This window comes from Annulohypoxylon truncatum, assembly GCF_022578515.1.
Source record: "Annulohypoxylon truncatum strain CBS 140777 unplaced genomic scaffold F4807scaffold_33, whole genome shotgun sequence".
In the NCBI taxonomy this organism is placed as follows: domain Eukaryota; kingdom Fungi; phylum Ascomycota; class Sordariomycetes; order Xylariales; family Hypoxylaceae; genus Annulohypoxylon; species Annulohypoxylon truncatum.
Genome location: NW_025953819.1, coordinates 327934 through 340961, shown reverse-complemented (window position 1 = coordinate 340961; position 13028 = coordinate 327934). Strand labels below are relative to the sequence as shown.

The 13028-nt window shown below is 47.8% G+C and overlaps 3 protein-coding genes across 3 annotated transcripts; 1 reads left to right on the top strand and 2 right to left on the bottom strand.

Moving 5' to 3' along the window:
* Nucleotides 1-24: 24 nt before the first annotated feature.
* On the bottom strand, nucleotides 25-1813 carry F4807DRAFT_227209 (soluble quino protein glucose dehydrogenase). Its single transcript, XM_047994120.1, has 4 exons — nucleotides 1731-1813; nucleotides 1542-1671; nucleotides 749-1483; nucleotides 25-664 (listed from the first exon to the last, which is right to left on the bottom strand). The coding sequence occupies exons 2-4, from the start codon at nucleotides 1588-1590 to the stop codon at nucleotides 123-125; spliced, it is 1326 nt and encodes a 441-aa protein (XP_047851132.1). The 5' UTR covers nucleotides 1591-1671; nucleotides 1731-1813; the 3' UTR covers nucleotides 25-122.
* A 1660-nt stretch (nucleotides 1814-3473) lies between these two features.
* Nucleotides 3474-6444, top strand: F4807DRAFT_438668 (glycosyltransferase family 15 protein). Its single transcript, XM_047999138.1, has 5 exons — nucleotides 3474-4433; nucleotides 4503-4901; nucleotides 4958-5044; nucleotides 5103-5517; nucleotides 5569-6444. Exons 1-5 carry the CDS (start codon nucleotides 4150-4152, stop codon nucleotides 5908-5910), a joined length of 1527 nt encoding a protein of 508 aa, XP_047851131.1. The 5' UTR covers nucleotides 3474-4149; the 3' UTR covers nucleotides 5911-6444.
* A 1060-nt stretch (nucleotides 6445-7504) lies between these two features.
* On the bottom strand, nucleotides 7505-8815 carry F4807DRAFT_227126 (uncharacterized protein). Its single transcript, XM_047994119.1, has 4 exons — nucleotides 8574-8815; nucleotides 8321-8500; nucleotides 8064-8264; nucleotides 7505-7994 (listed from the first exon to the last, which is right to left on the bottom strand). Exons 1-4 carry the CDS (start codon nucleotides 8608-8610, stop codon nucleotides 7810-7812), a joined length of 603 nt encoding a protein of 200 aa, XP_047851130.1. The 5' UTR covers nucleotides 8611-8815; the 3' UTR covers nucleotides 7505-7809.
* Nucleotides 8816-13028: the final 4213 nt, after the last annotated feature.

Genomic DNA, 13028 nt, shown 5'->3' with positions numbered 1-13028 from the left:
CGAGGGAAAACAGAAAGTCTAATGAGGACCATCCAACTTCCAACACACACCTTATCTCTTCCAAAATAGACCCCCCATCCACCTCGTATATGCTTAGGTACCTACCCAACCTATGACCTCATCTAAGCCTTCTTCTGCAGCACGAAGACCTCGCCGGAGGATTGGTTGTCGGAGCTGACGAAGAGGCGCTTCCCAGCCTGGTCCCAGGCGAGGCCGGCGAGGCGCCAGCACGTGCTCATGGTCAGGGAGGGGGAGTTGCAGGAGCCCGGGTTCTGGGAGCCGATGATGTTCTTGTAGCCGGTCTTGCTGTCCTGGGGGGCGACGGGCTCGTAGTTGCCGTCGGCGCCCTTCTGGAAGGGGACCTCGGCGACGAAGTAGCCCTGCGCCGGCTGCCGGTCCCAGCTGCCGTGGAAGGTGATGTACAGGTTCTCGCCGGCCGGGTCGAACACGTTGGTGATGGGCGCCATGTGCGCGGGGAAGGAGAGGCGCGGCGGGTTCGACACGCCCTCGCACGAGGCGTCGTTGAACGTCGTGTTCGGCGTCACCACGAACTGCGAGCCTGTCTTGAGCGCCGTGTTGTCCTGGAAGTTGGACGGCTCCCAGACCGTGAAGCAGGTCGGGTACCCGAACCACGTGTTCTCCAGCGGGTTCTCGGGGTCGCCGACTAGGTTTGTGTTAGTTCTCGGATAGGAATGTTCTCTGACGGAAAAAAAGGGGGGAGCTGATCAAGATCTAATGGGCAACTCACGGTAGTTCAGCTCCTCAGCAGGGTTGTCGATATGGATGTCCGTCGCTTGGCCATTGACTGTTCTCCTGAAGTCGTCTCCGCTGTTCTCCGCACCCCATACGTGACCGTTCGGGTCAAACGCGAGCGCAACTTCGTTACGTAGACCGTATCCCAAAACAGTACCCTGGCTGTTGAACGAGTAGCCGTTGGCGGGCGCCTGGCTTACATCGAAGATCTTAACGATCGCACGACCGACGCTCGGGTCAATAGTTGGGTTATCCCAGTTCGAGGCGGCACCGACGGAGACGAGGATCAGGTTCGGGTTCTTGGGCGAAACGACTGTGGTTCGCGTAGAGTGGATGCCCTGGCCAATACCGCTGACTACGGTCTTCTGGCCCGTGGCCGTCAAGGCAGCCGCATCGTAGGTCCACGACCAAACCGTCGTCTGAGAGCTAGCATATAGGGTCTTGCCGTCGGGAGTGAGGCTGAGACCGTGGTTGAGGCCGGCGCTTTGTATGAGGGTCTTCGTGCTGTTGATACAGCCGTCCTCGCCGAAAGTGTGGACGGAAACACCGGAAGTGGCTTGCAACACCAGCATGTGGCCAAGGTTGTCAAAGATGATGGTACGCGGCTGACGGAGACCACTGGCGATCTTGGTGACCTGCCAACCGGAGTCAACGGTATAGGGGTATTGCGGTGCAGCCACACCAGAGCAGCTGGTTGGGAATGGGAACGTCGGAGGATCCTGCGACAGAGCTGGGGACAACGTCATTAACGCGGATTTCGACCCTACGAGAAACAGAACTGCTCTCACCTTGGCCCGCCAGGGCAGCTACCGCCGAAACAGTCGTCCAAAAACGCATGTTGATATCTGACTTACGACAATTATCGAACCGAGTAATTAACCTTAGTCACTTGACAGGGAGCCAAATCCTTTGAAAGAGCTACGATAGGATAGATCAGAGGGGGTATCTTGTTATATACCAGCAGATCTGCAGCTCACCTCCCTCAACCACCCCTGATGATGCAAGCATGCTCGGTGGGAGGCCATCTCGAATGCGGAGTGTCCACGAACCGGGATGCTTTAAGTAATTAACAGGGCATGCCCATCTCGAGATGCTTGCCCAAGGCGATATCATGATTGATTGGGCAAGCCGGTGACAGGTCGACCTAGTTTAGGCAATGGCGATCAAGATTTCCTTATATAGTAGCGATGATACCATATCTGCTTGAGCTATAGGCCAGCTTAATTATGAGGGTGACAGGATCAGGTATTGTTGTTTTCGGTCTGCGGAGGCAAATGGTTTATTGATGTAATTAGGCGGAAAGACAAAATGCGACTCCAAGATTGAGTCTCGCCTCGCGGCCCCCGCAGGCATTCTTCTCGTGCCGGCAGATCGTAGAAACATGTTTATCAGTGAAACAGACGGCCGAGACGAGTAAATAAAGAAGGTCAGACGTCATTGGCAAATAGGGGGTATTCTTAGGGACTGTGTAATATGGGATAACCGAGACAGCGTCGTAAGTCTCGATGATATATCCTTGACGGCGAGATGCTTCATATATGAACTCTCGCCGCCCACCCACCTCAACCCAACTCTCACACTCCGTCAGATATCCGTCGAGAATAAGCCAAGAAAGGAGTGGCAGTTAATATGGGGAAGCGGCTAGCTAACAAATCTTTCGGATCTCACGGCATCCTCTGCTGGGAAGCATACTCTGATATCGTAGTTTTCGAGGTTTGCTCGAGGCAAGCGTCTTTAGAAGTTGACTATCGCAAAGCGACGCTATTCCTGATAATACCTCATATTCCTCGAACCATACAATATGATGTGCTTCGAGCCAAGATAAGAGTATCCAAAACCTGGCTCTTCTAGTCAAGAATAAGTCCCACGAGGCAGATATTGTCGCCGAAGTGCAATGGTGTCAGGCATGCTCTTCATGACCAGTGACAAAGACCGATCGTGGTTGAATTAAAGAATAAGCCTCAAGCTATGAGTCGAATATAGTTGTTTGCAGTAACCTTAGCAACATGATTATATGTGTTTGCGTCGTGACTCTGTCTTCGAGTGCCCTCGGTAGATATTCATATTTAGCCACCCAGGAAGGTCTTGACCAGCAATAATGGCATCAGTTTGTAATAGCCAAGTCAAACAAGGCAATTCTCACCTGACTAGCCTGATCAATGCTAGATCAATCGTCCTTGGTTCGTCTGGGCCGAGAAACAAGAACTTCAAACACGAGTTTGAAAAGCAATGATGAGCTCTCTGTTCGCATTTTCTAAACTAAAAGCAATAGATGCCATAAAAATGAGTCATCCAATACCGCAAAGTGTATAAAGTGAAGCCATCGCTGGCAGCCTTTGGCCAATGATGTAAGTGTTCTAGACCATTGAAAAGATTGGAAAGGAAATTAGGTAAAATCTATTTTTATCAATCTTCCAATGAAAGCGCTTACAATTACATAATCAAGCCACATCAGCGAAGCCCCAAATGCTCGGTAAAACTATGGGAGATCATTGCCGTTTATGCACACAGGTACTCGTCAGCCTCAGTACATGGGTACATGCTTTACTAGCTCGTGTTTTTAGTGAGATTTAGTGAATCTTAGTGGTCTCAGCGCCGTCTCCTTTTCTTATTCGAAACCTGATTGGCCTTGAACCCCTGGTCCAAGCATGAGTCCAAGCACAATTTCGCCATCGCATGTCAAAAAGTTAATTGTTAAGGTCACCAAACTAACCTGGAACCAATGAACCAGCCAACCTTGCAACCTAGAAAGTAACCGTCCTAAGTTATTTTTTTCTTACTGTACCCCTTCATCTCATCTCAATTTTTTTGATCTCGTATCCATTATCTGCTTCCCAATTCATCTTTCTGCTAAACCCCCTTTTTTTATTCATCACTCCTTGGCAACATCCGCACGTCGTCCGTGGATTGTTGCCATTCAACTTTATCGGCGGCCCCAATGCAGTCGTTTTCGATTTCGATCTGTTAGATTGATCCGATTAAGTTGGACTCGTTTGACGGGTTTGAGCGACGCCACCAGAAACAAGTCTGACGCGTATGCGTATTGACCACCTATCTAACCGTCCACAACCCACACTTCTGCTCTTCTAGATCGCGTGGCCTTTTTCACTTCCATCACCGTTACCGTTATCGAATCTTTCGAGGGAGTCTAATCCCTTGTGTCGTTCGCTACCTTGCGCAATTCACTAAGGCGATCTACACCGATAGATTACGGGAAACGGAAATACCCAAGGCTTTTTTTCATGGTTGAATAGAATAATCACGATTGCGACGAAGACGGCATACACATCTGCTTATTAATTCCATTAGCATAGAACTCATCGTTGTTCTATTCCAATTGCTTATTGCTTCCCACTTCGCCAGCTGGCGCTTGGAGAGCGTCGCTAAGCCGCCATTATGGATTTGCTTAGGCGCGCTTACAGGCGTGTGCCTACAGTCATGGGCCCTGCTCAGCTTCCCACAACGGGCGAGAAGAGACCTCCACCGAACAGATTCACATCGCGGCTCGCTTTCTTCAGGAGACCCCTTCGATTAAAGGGAAACTCTAGTATATCTGTCCCTCTTGGCGTTGTTGTTTTATTTCCATGCATTGTTGTGGTCCTTATCCTGGTCTTATTTGTCAGACATCCGAGTTCTCCCGGCAGAATATTGATGCCAGCTGGTGCTCCTCCAGCTATTCGGTATGGATCCCTTACTCTCTACCTACCTATAGATTCGCAGTTCGGACCCTAACTGTCGTGCGTGAACAGAAAAATTAGCGAAGAGCACGACAAAGTATTCGTTACCGGCTGTCTCGAGCCTGACACCACAACAAAGCGAGTGAATGGCGCATTCGTCGTCCTCGCCCGAAATAAGGAGCTGGACGGTGTTATCCAATCCGTCAAGTCTATCGAACGACACTTCAACCGATGGTACCATTATCCCTATGTCTTCTTGAACGATGGAGACTTCAACCAAACGTTCAAGGATACCATCCGCAATTACACTTCCGCTCCCGTCGAGTTTGGCAAGGTTGGCGCCGAGATGTGGGGATACCCTGACTGGATCGACCCCAAGGTCGCGAAGGAGGGCATTGCTAAGCAAGGAGATGCCGCCGTCATGTACGGCGGTCTGGAGAGTTACCATGCCATGTGCCGCTTCTACTCTGGGTATGCAAATACATCCCAAAATATTATGGATCCCGAATATTGCTAACACGATTTAGATTCTTCTATGACCACCCTCTTCTCGCTAAATACGAATGGTACTGGCGATTGGAGCCCGAGATCAAGTACTTCTGTGACATCACCTAGTATGTTTAACCACTTGATTCCTCATTCTTGTTCTGATTTACTAACCCATGTCTCTAGTGACCCGTTCCTCAAGATGATCGAGTACAACAAGACTTATGGCTTCACCATTGCCGTTAAAGAGCTTCGAGAAACCGTCCCTAACATCTTCCGATACGCCTCTGCATACAAGCGCCTAAACAACATCACTTCTCAAGGACTGTGGGAAATGTTTGTCGAGCCCAAGCCAGAGAAGCCTGCACCTCCTGAGAACGATCCTAACTACAAGCCTCCTCTACCTGAGGAAATTCTGCGTACTGACCCCGGCCGGATGAACCTGCCAGAAATTGATCCCGAAGCTATGGAGGGCGAGAGCTACAACATGTGTCATTTCTGGTCTAACTTCGAAATTGCGAAGCTCAGCTGGTTTCGAAGTCCAGAGTACAAAGCTTTCTTCGAGATGATGGACCGCAGTGGTGGCTTCTGGATGGAACGAGTAAGTAAACTCAAATTTTGAAAGGAGGCTATTTTACTAACTACATTCCAGTGGGGTGATGCCCCGATTCATTCTCTTGCTGCCGGTATCCTATTAGGTCCTAAAGATATCCACTACTTCCGGGATTTCGGCTACCGACACACTACTATCCAGCATTGTCCGGCAAATGCTCCGGCTCGCCAACTTCCACGTGAACCATTCCTCGAGAAAACGACTCTTGAGGAGAGGAAGCGAATCGAAGAGGACGAGTACTGGGACCAATGGGATCCCGAAAAAGAGAACGGTGTCGGCTGCCGCTGCCGCTGTGATACCGATATCGTGGATGTTGAAGGCAAGGAAGGGTCATGTCTGGCGGAATGGGTTGATGTGGCCGGCGGATGGGCTAGCCCGTAGTGAGGGATACGCTAGCATTGAGGCGACGCTCTCGGCGGCCTTTAGCAGCAGCAACTACGGTTGGATACCCAATGTCTTCAAGCGACCTTTTTTCAAAGGCGTCACTTGGAACCACAGAATAATAACGATGGAACGACATTTGTATTTGGTCTAAAACTTTTCTTCATCGCTTTCTGTCCACCAGGGGGGGCTCTCAGAAGTGGCGTGGAACTTGGGTTTCGGAGAAACGGGCGTAGCTAAGGCTGACGGGAGCGCAGCATTTTGTGTCATAGGGGGATTCACATAGTCCCGGAATTTTGGTACGGCTTGGTGTGTTTTGCCATAGAAACAGGGCGTCGCGAACCCTAAGACACGGGCTTGATAGGGGCCTAAGGTCCTTACTGTTGCGGCCTAGGTCATACGGACAATAAGCACGATAATTCAGCATGTAGAGGGGCTGTTCCTTTATGGTTCAGCCGGGTTGGCATACTATAATGGGTTTGATATCGATGGTATATAGTAATCTCGCATTGATTGACGGCCTGCCGCTTCTAATCTCCGTCTTATTTGTATATGTGCTATGTACGATGAAAGAATTCTTGTGTTCGTAAGTGTTGGTCGGAACTTGGGTTCGGTCTGCTAAATCTACCTACTCTTTAGCAAATCTCAATCATGGCTTTACGCCAAATACGAATTATGGACAACCTCATCAATGAGCCTAGATCCAAGTTGGTGTCAAACTGCTTTTACCCCTTTTATTCCATCCCCTAAAATATACGTCTATTGTTCATGGTTTATGTTGGTAATGTGGATAGAAAGCTAGAACAACATCGTCTTTATCCTAGGAAACCTGCCCACTTCAAAAAGACCTGGTACAAAAGCTTTGATAATAATCGTGTTTGAAGCCTACTAACGGACTGCCCTGGTGTGGCCAAGCATATCCTCCTCACATCTATACCTTTACCTAATATGTGAGTAGGTAAGTAAGTAAAAGTCCGTTCTAGAAAGTGATTCATTTATAGGTATTCATTCACGTACTTCAAGATATACACGTGTGGTAAGGAGTCACATACTAGAAACAAACGACTCCGAGATTTCTCTCAACATGCCATATCAGACCTCATGCCAGCCCTCAGCTCACTACATCCCTCAATCCTCTGAATAGATCTAGCTGATTAAGCCAAAATATACCTATGGAACTGGTCTTGAGTGTTGCTCAAGTCGTTGGCACCTTATGGGTAAACACATCCATAGTGTCGACAGATATTGGAACGATGAAAATGTAACCATATATTGAGATTTGATACCAGCAATAGCTATTTTATGCATTAAGAATCAACGGGAATCACATCCTAGAGAGATTTCTCTTTGATTCAGACATGCTTTACTGGCGGGACAACTTAGTTGAGAGCAACTCATATAGAGTAATCCATTTCCAACATAATTTCTCAATAACTTGCGATCATTTCATAAAGCTACCTACCTAGTAGGTAGGCAACTAGTGTTAGAAGATATTGCCATGGTCGTAATCACTAGACCAACCATCGAATTTGATCCTGCTCTAGCCCAAGCGAACAAATCAATGACTTTCCCGGTGTATTCTAATAACCTAACCTCTTCTTGATATTCATGATTCTAGGACGAAATTGAATCATCTAAGCTACATATTCCTCTACACGGAGTTATAAACGAGTTTGGATTATACTGTGACATGGAACTCCAAGAGTCCTTCATAGGTATAGCTAGGTAGGTGTTGTTTCCCTTTCATTCATGTGATAGAACATTGCGGACTTTAAAGCATAACGAGAATTCCTTTAATAAAGCGTCCTGCTCATAGTCGCCCGCCTCGTCCTGGATGATGTCGTCCATCAAGGCACCAAATAAGTGCTCTAGCTGCCGATTTTCTTCTTCCTCTAAAGCTTATAATGCTCCTAATCTCGCCTGCAAATCAGCTTGAGCCCTTTGCCGTTCCACGTTGGTCATATTTTTATATATATCCATATAATCCACCTGTCCTTGAGTACACCAAGTCCCTTCAAGATCAGTAGGTAAGAAGGGTTGTGTAGCCCTCGAAGAGGCCGTAGTTTTTGGTGGTATCGCTGTAGCTAATAATTCGGACGTATAACGGTAAGTCCCTTGATCAAGACAATAAATTTGCAATCCATTGTACTTACCAACGAAAGAACACAGCGAACCACCGCCGTTATAATAGCAACATGCACAGGCACCATTGGTTAAATCAGTGTTTCGATTTGGTACTATAGGGGCAGTCACACATTCCTTCCATAAGCCGGACCCCTTCTTGCACTGAGCACAGCGTTGATCGCCAGCATGTAGGCGACCGCCAATTTGAACACATAAGGCCAACAAATTTTCTGTCTCTAATTAGATATCCATATATTATTAGAAAGGGCCTAAAACTAAAACTCACGATTGCCTCTACGATTAACTAGCGAGAAAGGTTTATTGTGGCCAGGACGTCGAACGTTTTCTTCTGGCAGGCGTCGAGGAAGAAGGTCCAAAAGGAAGATGACGGGACCAGTAACAGGGCGTTGGAAGCGAGAAACGCGGCGATATGCTTTCCGAGCCGTTTCCCACACAGTTCTTGGTACTATTAATCTTTATTAGTTCCATTCATTCATTCACTTAAGGGTTTTTCTTATAACAAGTAGTATACTACACACAACTCGACTTGGACCGCCACTTGTTAGAAGGGGGCATCTTAGCAACTTCACTGGCTTAGCCAGGTTAATATAAGTTTTATTGTGGTACCCTAAGTTTACGAAGGGATAATGTCAAAAGCGGTCTTCCAGCAAAATTCTTGCGACAGAAACATGGATTGGTGTTTAAGGTGGTCCGTTCACGAGGTGTCTCTTGGACGGATTCGAATTACTATTACCTACCTAAACAACTCATGATCTCAGAGAGTGAACATTATATAAGCAATGACTTCGCAGCACATTCTATTCTTTTAGGTAGATGAAGTTGATTTCAAGATCTGATCAGCGGGTAAGACCGGTGCTTGAACCGGCCAGCTGGATAGTTACGCCTCTACCACATGTTAGAATGCAATGCTTTGGTAATTTTCTATCAAGCATAGATGACGTTGATAGACATCAAGATACATAACGCTCAATGATGCCTGTCCAGACACTGGGTTAAATGACAAACTGTCACACGGGTTAATACATCCTCGCTATAGGTATTCGATCTTCGACATCTGCATCGTAGCGCACATGCATACCTAGGTCTATAATTCCCGGGCCAGCGCAGCAGGCCGCAACATCTGCGCCTCTTCTCAACGTCGAAGCCCATTTTTTTTCTATTCGGGTTCCAGCACTTGCGTCTGGATACCTTTAATTAGGACACGAATAACTGCAGTTCCGGACCTAGAATCGGACGTAAGAGTCCTAGAGGGCGGCAGGCTCGGGAAAAATAACTAGTATATTTCGAGCTGTCAGTGGGCCAGATGCCTGGCTGGCCGGGCTACAATATCGGATCTCGAAAAAGTAGGCAGGCTTCTCGAAAATAGATTCGCGTCTCGGCATGCTGGTCACCCACGCCGGTTATGTGAGGCTACGACGGTCGTGTGTGGTACGAGGGAATGTGGCGAAAGTTACCAAGATATCGCAGGAAGAGGACCAATGAAATCGAATATGCAGCTGACGAGAAGAGGTACGGTATCGTCGTGACCCGTCTTTGGCCCCCAACGCTGGATATTCCTTTCGCGGGTCCTTCACGTTGCCTCCGACACAAATATACCCACCAACCATATCAAGTATCATGATGATATGGTTGGGGACAGCAGACGGCAATGTGGAGAATCACTCGTGCCGCGCATCTTAAGTTAGTGCGAGGTGTCGGTGAAAGGAAGAAGGCGGAAAAAGAAGGAAAAGAAAAAAAAATAATTGCCTCGAATTGCTTGAATCAGAAGCTTCCTTACACTAACTAGGCAATTACACTAGAAGGGACGTAAGATGGTGAACTGATATTTGCGGCCTCCATCTCAAAGGGAATAGTTAGGTAGTATTGTGGGAGTTCGCGATGCGGGACCGGGATCAAGGAAGCTGACACATATCTGCAAGGACGACGAGGCGGCAAACGTCATTGAAGAAAAGTGAAAACGATGGTGCCTACATTAGGGTCGTGGTAGAAGAGAAAAGGGGGTTAGAAAAAGGAGACGAAATGCTGACTTTGACGGCTACCTAGACTAAAAACGCGGCGAAGTACACGTCGGCTCGGCAGGATACCATCCTACTATGCAGGCGACTTCGAACGCATGCAGGGAAGCGACAAGCATCTCTGACTGTCTAGGCAAGACTCGACACTGTCGGTGATTGACACTTATGACTATGAGGGAGCGGGCGAGAAAAAAAAGAAGAGGGATCAAATGGATGTATCACCGGATATAACTCCTAGCGGCGAAGCATTTTTAGTTTAAGGGTCGATAAAAAAAGGCAAAATGGGCGCACGCTGATCGAAGTGGTCATTCGTTGCGTTGGCAGGGAGGGAAGCACGAATTTCGGTGTCTAACGCTACTAATCTAGAGGATTAACGTAAAGGGGGGATTTGATTTTCTCCAAAAAGGGGCAACAATGGGGTTTTGCTGTCAGTAGACTGGATTTGGATGACACGATGGCACGGGATTTAATTATCACAGGGAAACGAGCTGATAGTGTAGAGGTTTCGGGAAGCCTCGCGTCGTATTTGGGTAGCACCTAAGAGGCAGGCAACACCTATTTTGCAAGTCGCGGAACTGTCCAGACTTCTACGACGCTAAAGTAGAGGGCGAAACCATTTGCGCTGTTCCCCATAATCTATCCCGCAATATCCGGCCAGTGAGATGCTACCGGGAAATTCCAAACCCAAGTCCAATGGTACCTACGTAGGCGGTGGCTAGCACGGGATGTAATGTATGTAGTACATTATGAGCTGAACAGAGATGACGAAGCTTTGGCGATGCTAGGAAAAACTGGGACACGATTCAAGGGCTTTAAACATAGCTAAGTAAGGAGAGGGGGAGGGGTAGGGGGGGAGGAACTGTTTTGTGATCCGCTCATCAGACATACGACCAGTTCGGCCTGGGCGGCTCGGGGAGCGGACACCAAATGGGAAAGATGATCGTTGGCGACGTGAAGGAGCCCGCCCTGGAAACGCCACTACGCTACTACTACTACCATTACATAGTATGTATTGTAGAAGCAGGCATCAACTTCCTACCACCAAGGGAAAAGGCTATTTTGTGACCGCTCATGAGACGTAAGAAAGGGGGTCAGAGAGAGGAAGAAAGAAGAAAAAAAAGACGCAAGCTATCGTATTCCGAGCCACGGGACGAAGCCTATTCCAGGGAAGCGGATTTGCGCCATTGTTTAATGGTTTGGTTTTAATGATGGCAAATACACCCATACGCATACGCAATGACGGTTTAGCGAATCGCCTCGGTTCTTTTCAGGGTTTAAGCAGTTTTAATAAAAGTAAGCCATCAGGCGGAGGCGGGGTTTTGAAGCAATGAGAACCAACAATCTAACTCGAGAGCGTGTGCGTCCCGAGTTCTGAACGATGTTCTCGTGCGTACAATCTATATTGAATGGAGCATGATGTGTGAATGTGGATGTGGATGGGTGATTCGAATGCGGCAGGTCAACCCAATTCCCATCACCGTCACGAACCCAGCTAGCCTCCGGGTGCCCATACGCACATCGCATACTATACTTACTATGTATATCGTTACATATTGGTCAATCAAGTGCGTGTGTCTAGGATCGAGGTCCCAGGTTAGGCTGACGAAATGCGAGATGTATGACTCCTAATATGCGTCGTCGTCGGAGATGCTAGCGTACGGATGCGTGGGAAAAGCGTGTGCTCTGTCTCGTCTGTTGGAAATGAACCAACGAATGATGCGCAATTTGGAAACGAGTGTCGTACAGGGAATAGACCGAATAGACCCAACGCCCGTCGTTCGATTGTACACTAATATAAATTATTTTGGCGCGGAGCCTTGGGATACGAAACTTTGCGCGTAGAGAATGGGGAATTCTCGAATTCTAGTCCCAGGTCGGCTGCCGTAAGAGAGAGCCTATTCCGAAAGATATTCCTTGCAACAGGAGACTTATTACATGAAAGAAAAGACACCGGGCAGCGCTTATTTGCTTAACTTCCTTAAGGCATTGGCGGATAATGGGTTTGATGACCGTGAGGCTAAGGCTTTATCAGTCATCAGCTGGCGGGTCTTTTCGTGTCTTTTTCCTGTTTAGATACACGCCCATGAGGTGATTATATGGGTATTAAAACGTGTGAAATCAGATCCTGTTAAACCGATATTGTTCTCGCATAACATAATTCATGCGATGCTCGCAGTGGCCTCCACCGTCACAAGGCTTGGTTCAATTTCGACCCATATCCCACAGCCCATAAGAACAGAACATATTTACCATTACATACATAATAAGGTATACGAAGTATATACTTCGCCCGCAAGCGTGTCGATGCTTGCGGCAACAAGTGGCAAGGTGATAGAAATAATTGCGGTCACAAGAATCTCATTCCACAGGTTGCTACGGAACGGCCAATCACGATAGTACCTATCCGGAATGGGATCATGTTAAATCGACATGATCGTCAAGAAACGGTGTTGTGTTACTAAGACCCATCATCACGGAATCTCCCAACAGCTTGTTGGTGATTTGGCACGGAGCTTCATTGTAAAACCAATCCGGCCTTTTACCAAACATAATCAAGCAAAAAAAGTTTTGCGTGTGGCATGACGGTCGAGTCTTCGCCCCAGCGGTTAAAGATCTACAACTAGTCGGCTCTTCTGGACATGGCGGCTGACTCGAAGATGAACCTCGAAATACCTCATTGACATTACATCAGTCCGGAACGGGCGACAGTGGTCCGCTGCAGGCATGTCTGGTCATTAAGGTACAGGACACTTTAACTTACCGTACATACCAAGTTAGCTTAGCGAGCTAGAAACCCAAGAATCTAGGTAAAATATATTGTCTCGTGCTGAAGCTGGCTTTCTGCGCCGCTTGGGCGATGGTGGGGGGGGGGGGGGGGGGGGGGGGAGAAATAAAAATATTAGTTAAATATAATAGAAAAGGCCGCCCACGCACCACAAGAGGTCGATAATATAAAAA

What these genes read in the sequence shown, in the direction of transcription:
- F4807DRAFT_227209 (XM_047994120.1), bottom strand. Translation starts at nt 1,590, where the DNA reads ATGCGTTTTTGGACGACTGTTTCGGCGGTAGCTGCCCTGGCGGGCCAA. An exon ending in AGCTGCCCTGGCGGGCCAAG is followed by an intron (nt 1,484 to 1,541) that starts GTGAGAGCAGTT and finishes CGTTGTCCCCAG; the next exon opens with CTCTGTCGCAGGATCCTCCG. An exon ending in TGCTGAGGAGCTGAACTACC is followed by an intron (nt 665 to 748) that starts GTGAGTTGCCCA and finishes ACACAAACCTAG; the next exon opens with TCGGCGACCCCGAGAACCCG.
- F4807DRAFT_227126 (XM_047994119.1), bottom strand. Translation starts at nt 8,610, where the DNA reads ATGCCCCCTTCTAACAAGTGGCGGTCCAAGTCGAGTT. An exon ending in GTGGCGGTCCAAGTCGAGTT is followed by an intron (nt 8,501 to 8,573) that starts GTGTGTAGTATA and finishes AAAGATTAATAG; the next exon opens with TACCAAGAACTGTGTGGGAA. An exon ending in TTCGCTGTGTTCTTTCGTTG is followed by an intron (nt 7,995 to 8,063) that starts GTAAGTACAATG and finishes CCGAATTATTAG; the next exon opens with CTACAGCGATACCACCAAAA.
- F4807DRAFT_438668 (XM_047999138.1), top strand. Translation starts at nt 4,150, where the DNA reads ATGGATTTGCTTAGGCGCGCTTACAGGCGTGTGCCTACAGTCATGGGC. An exon ending in GGTGCTCCTCCAGCTATTCG is followed by an intron (nt 4,434 to 4,502) that starts GTATGGATCCCT and finishes GTGCGTGAACAG; the next exon opens with AAAAATTAGCGAAGAGCACG. An exon ending in GTGGCTTCTGGATGGAACGA is followed by an intron (nt 5,518 to 5,568) that starts GTAAGTAAACTC and finishes ACTACATTCCAG; the next exon opens with TGGGGTGATGCCCCGATTCA.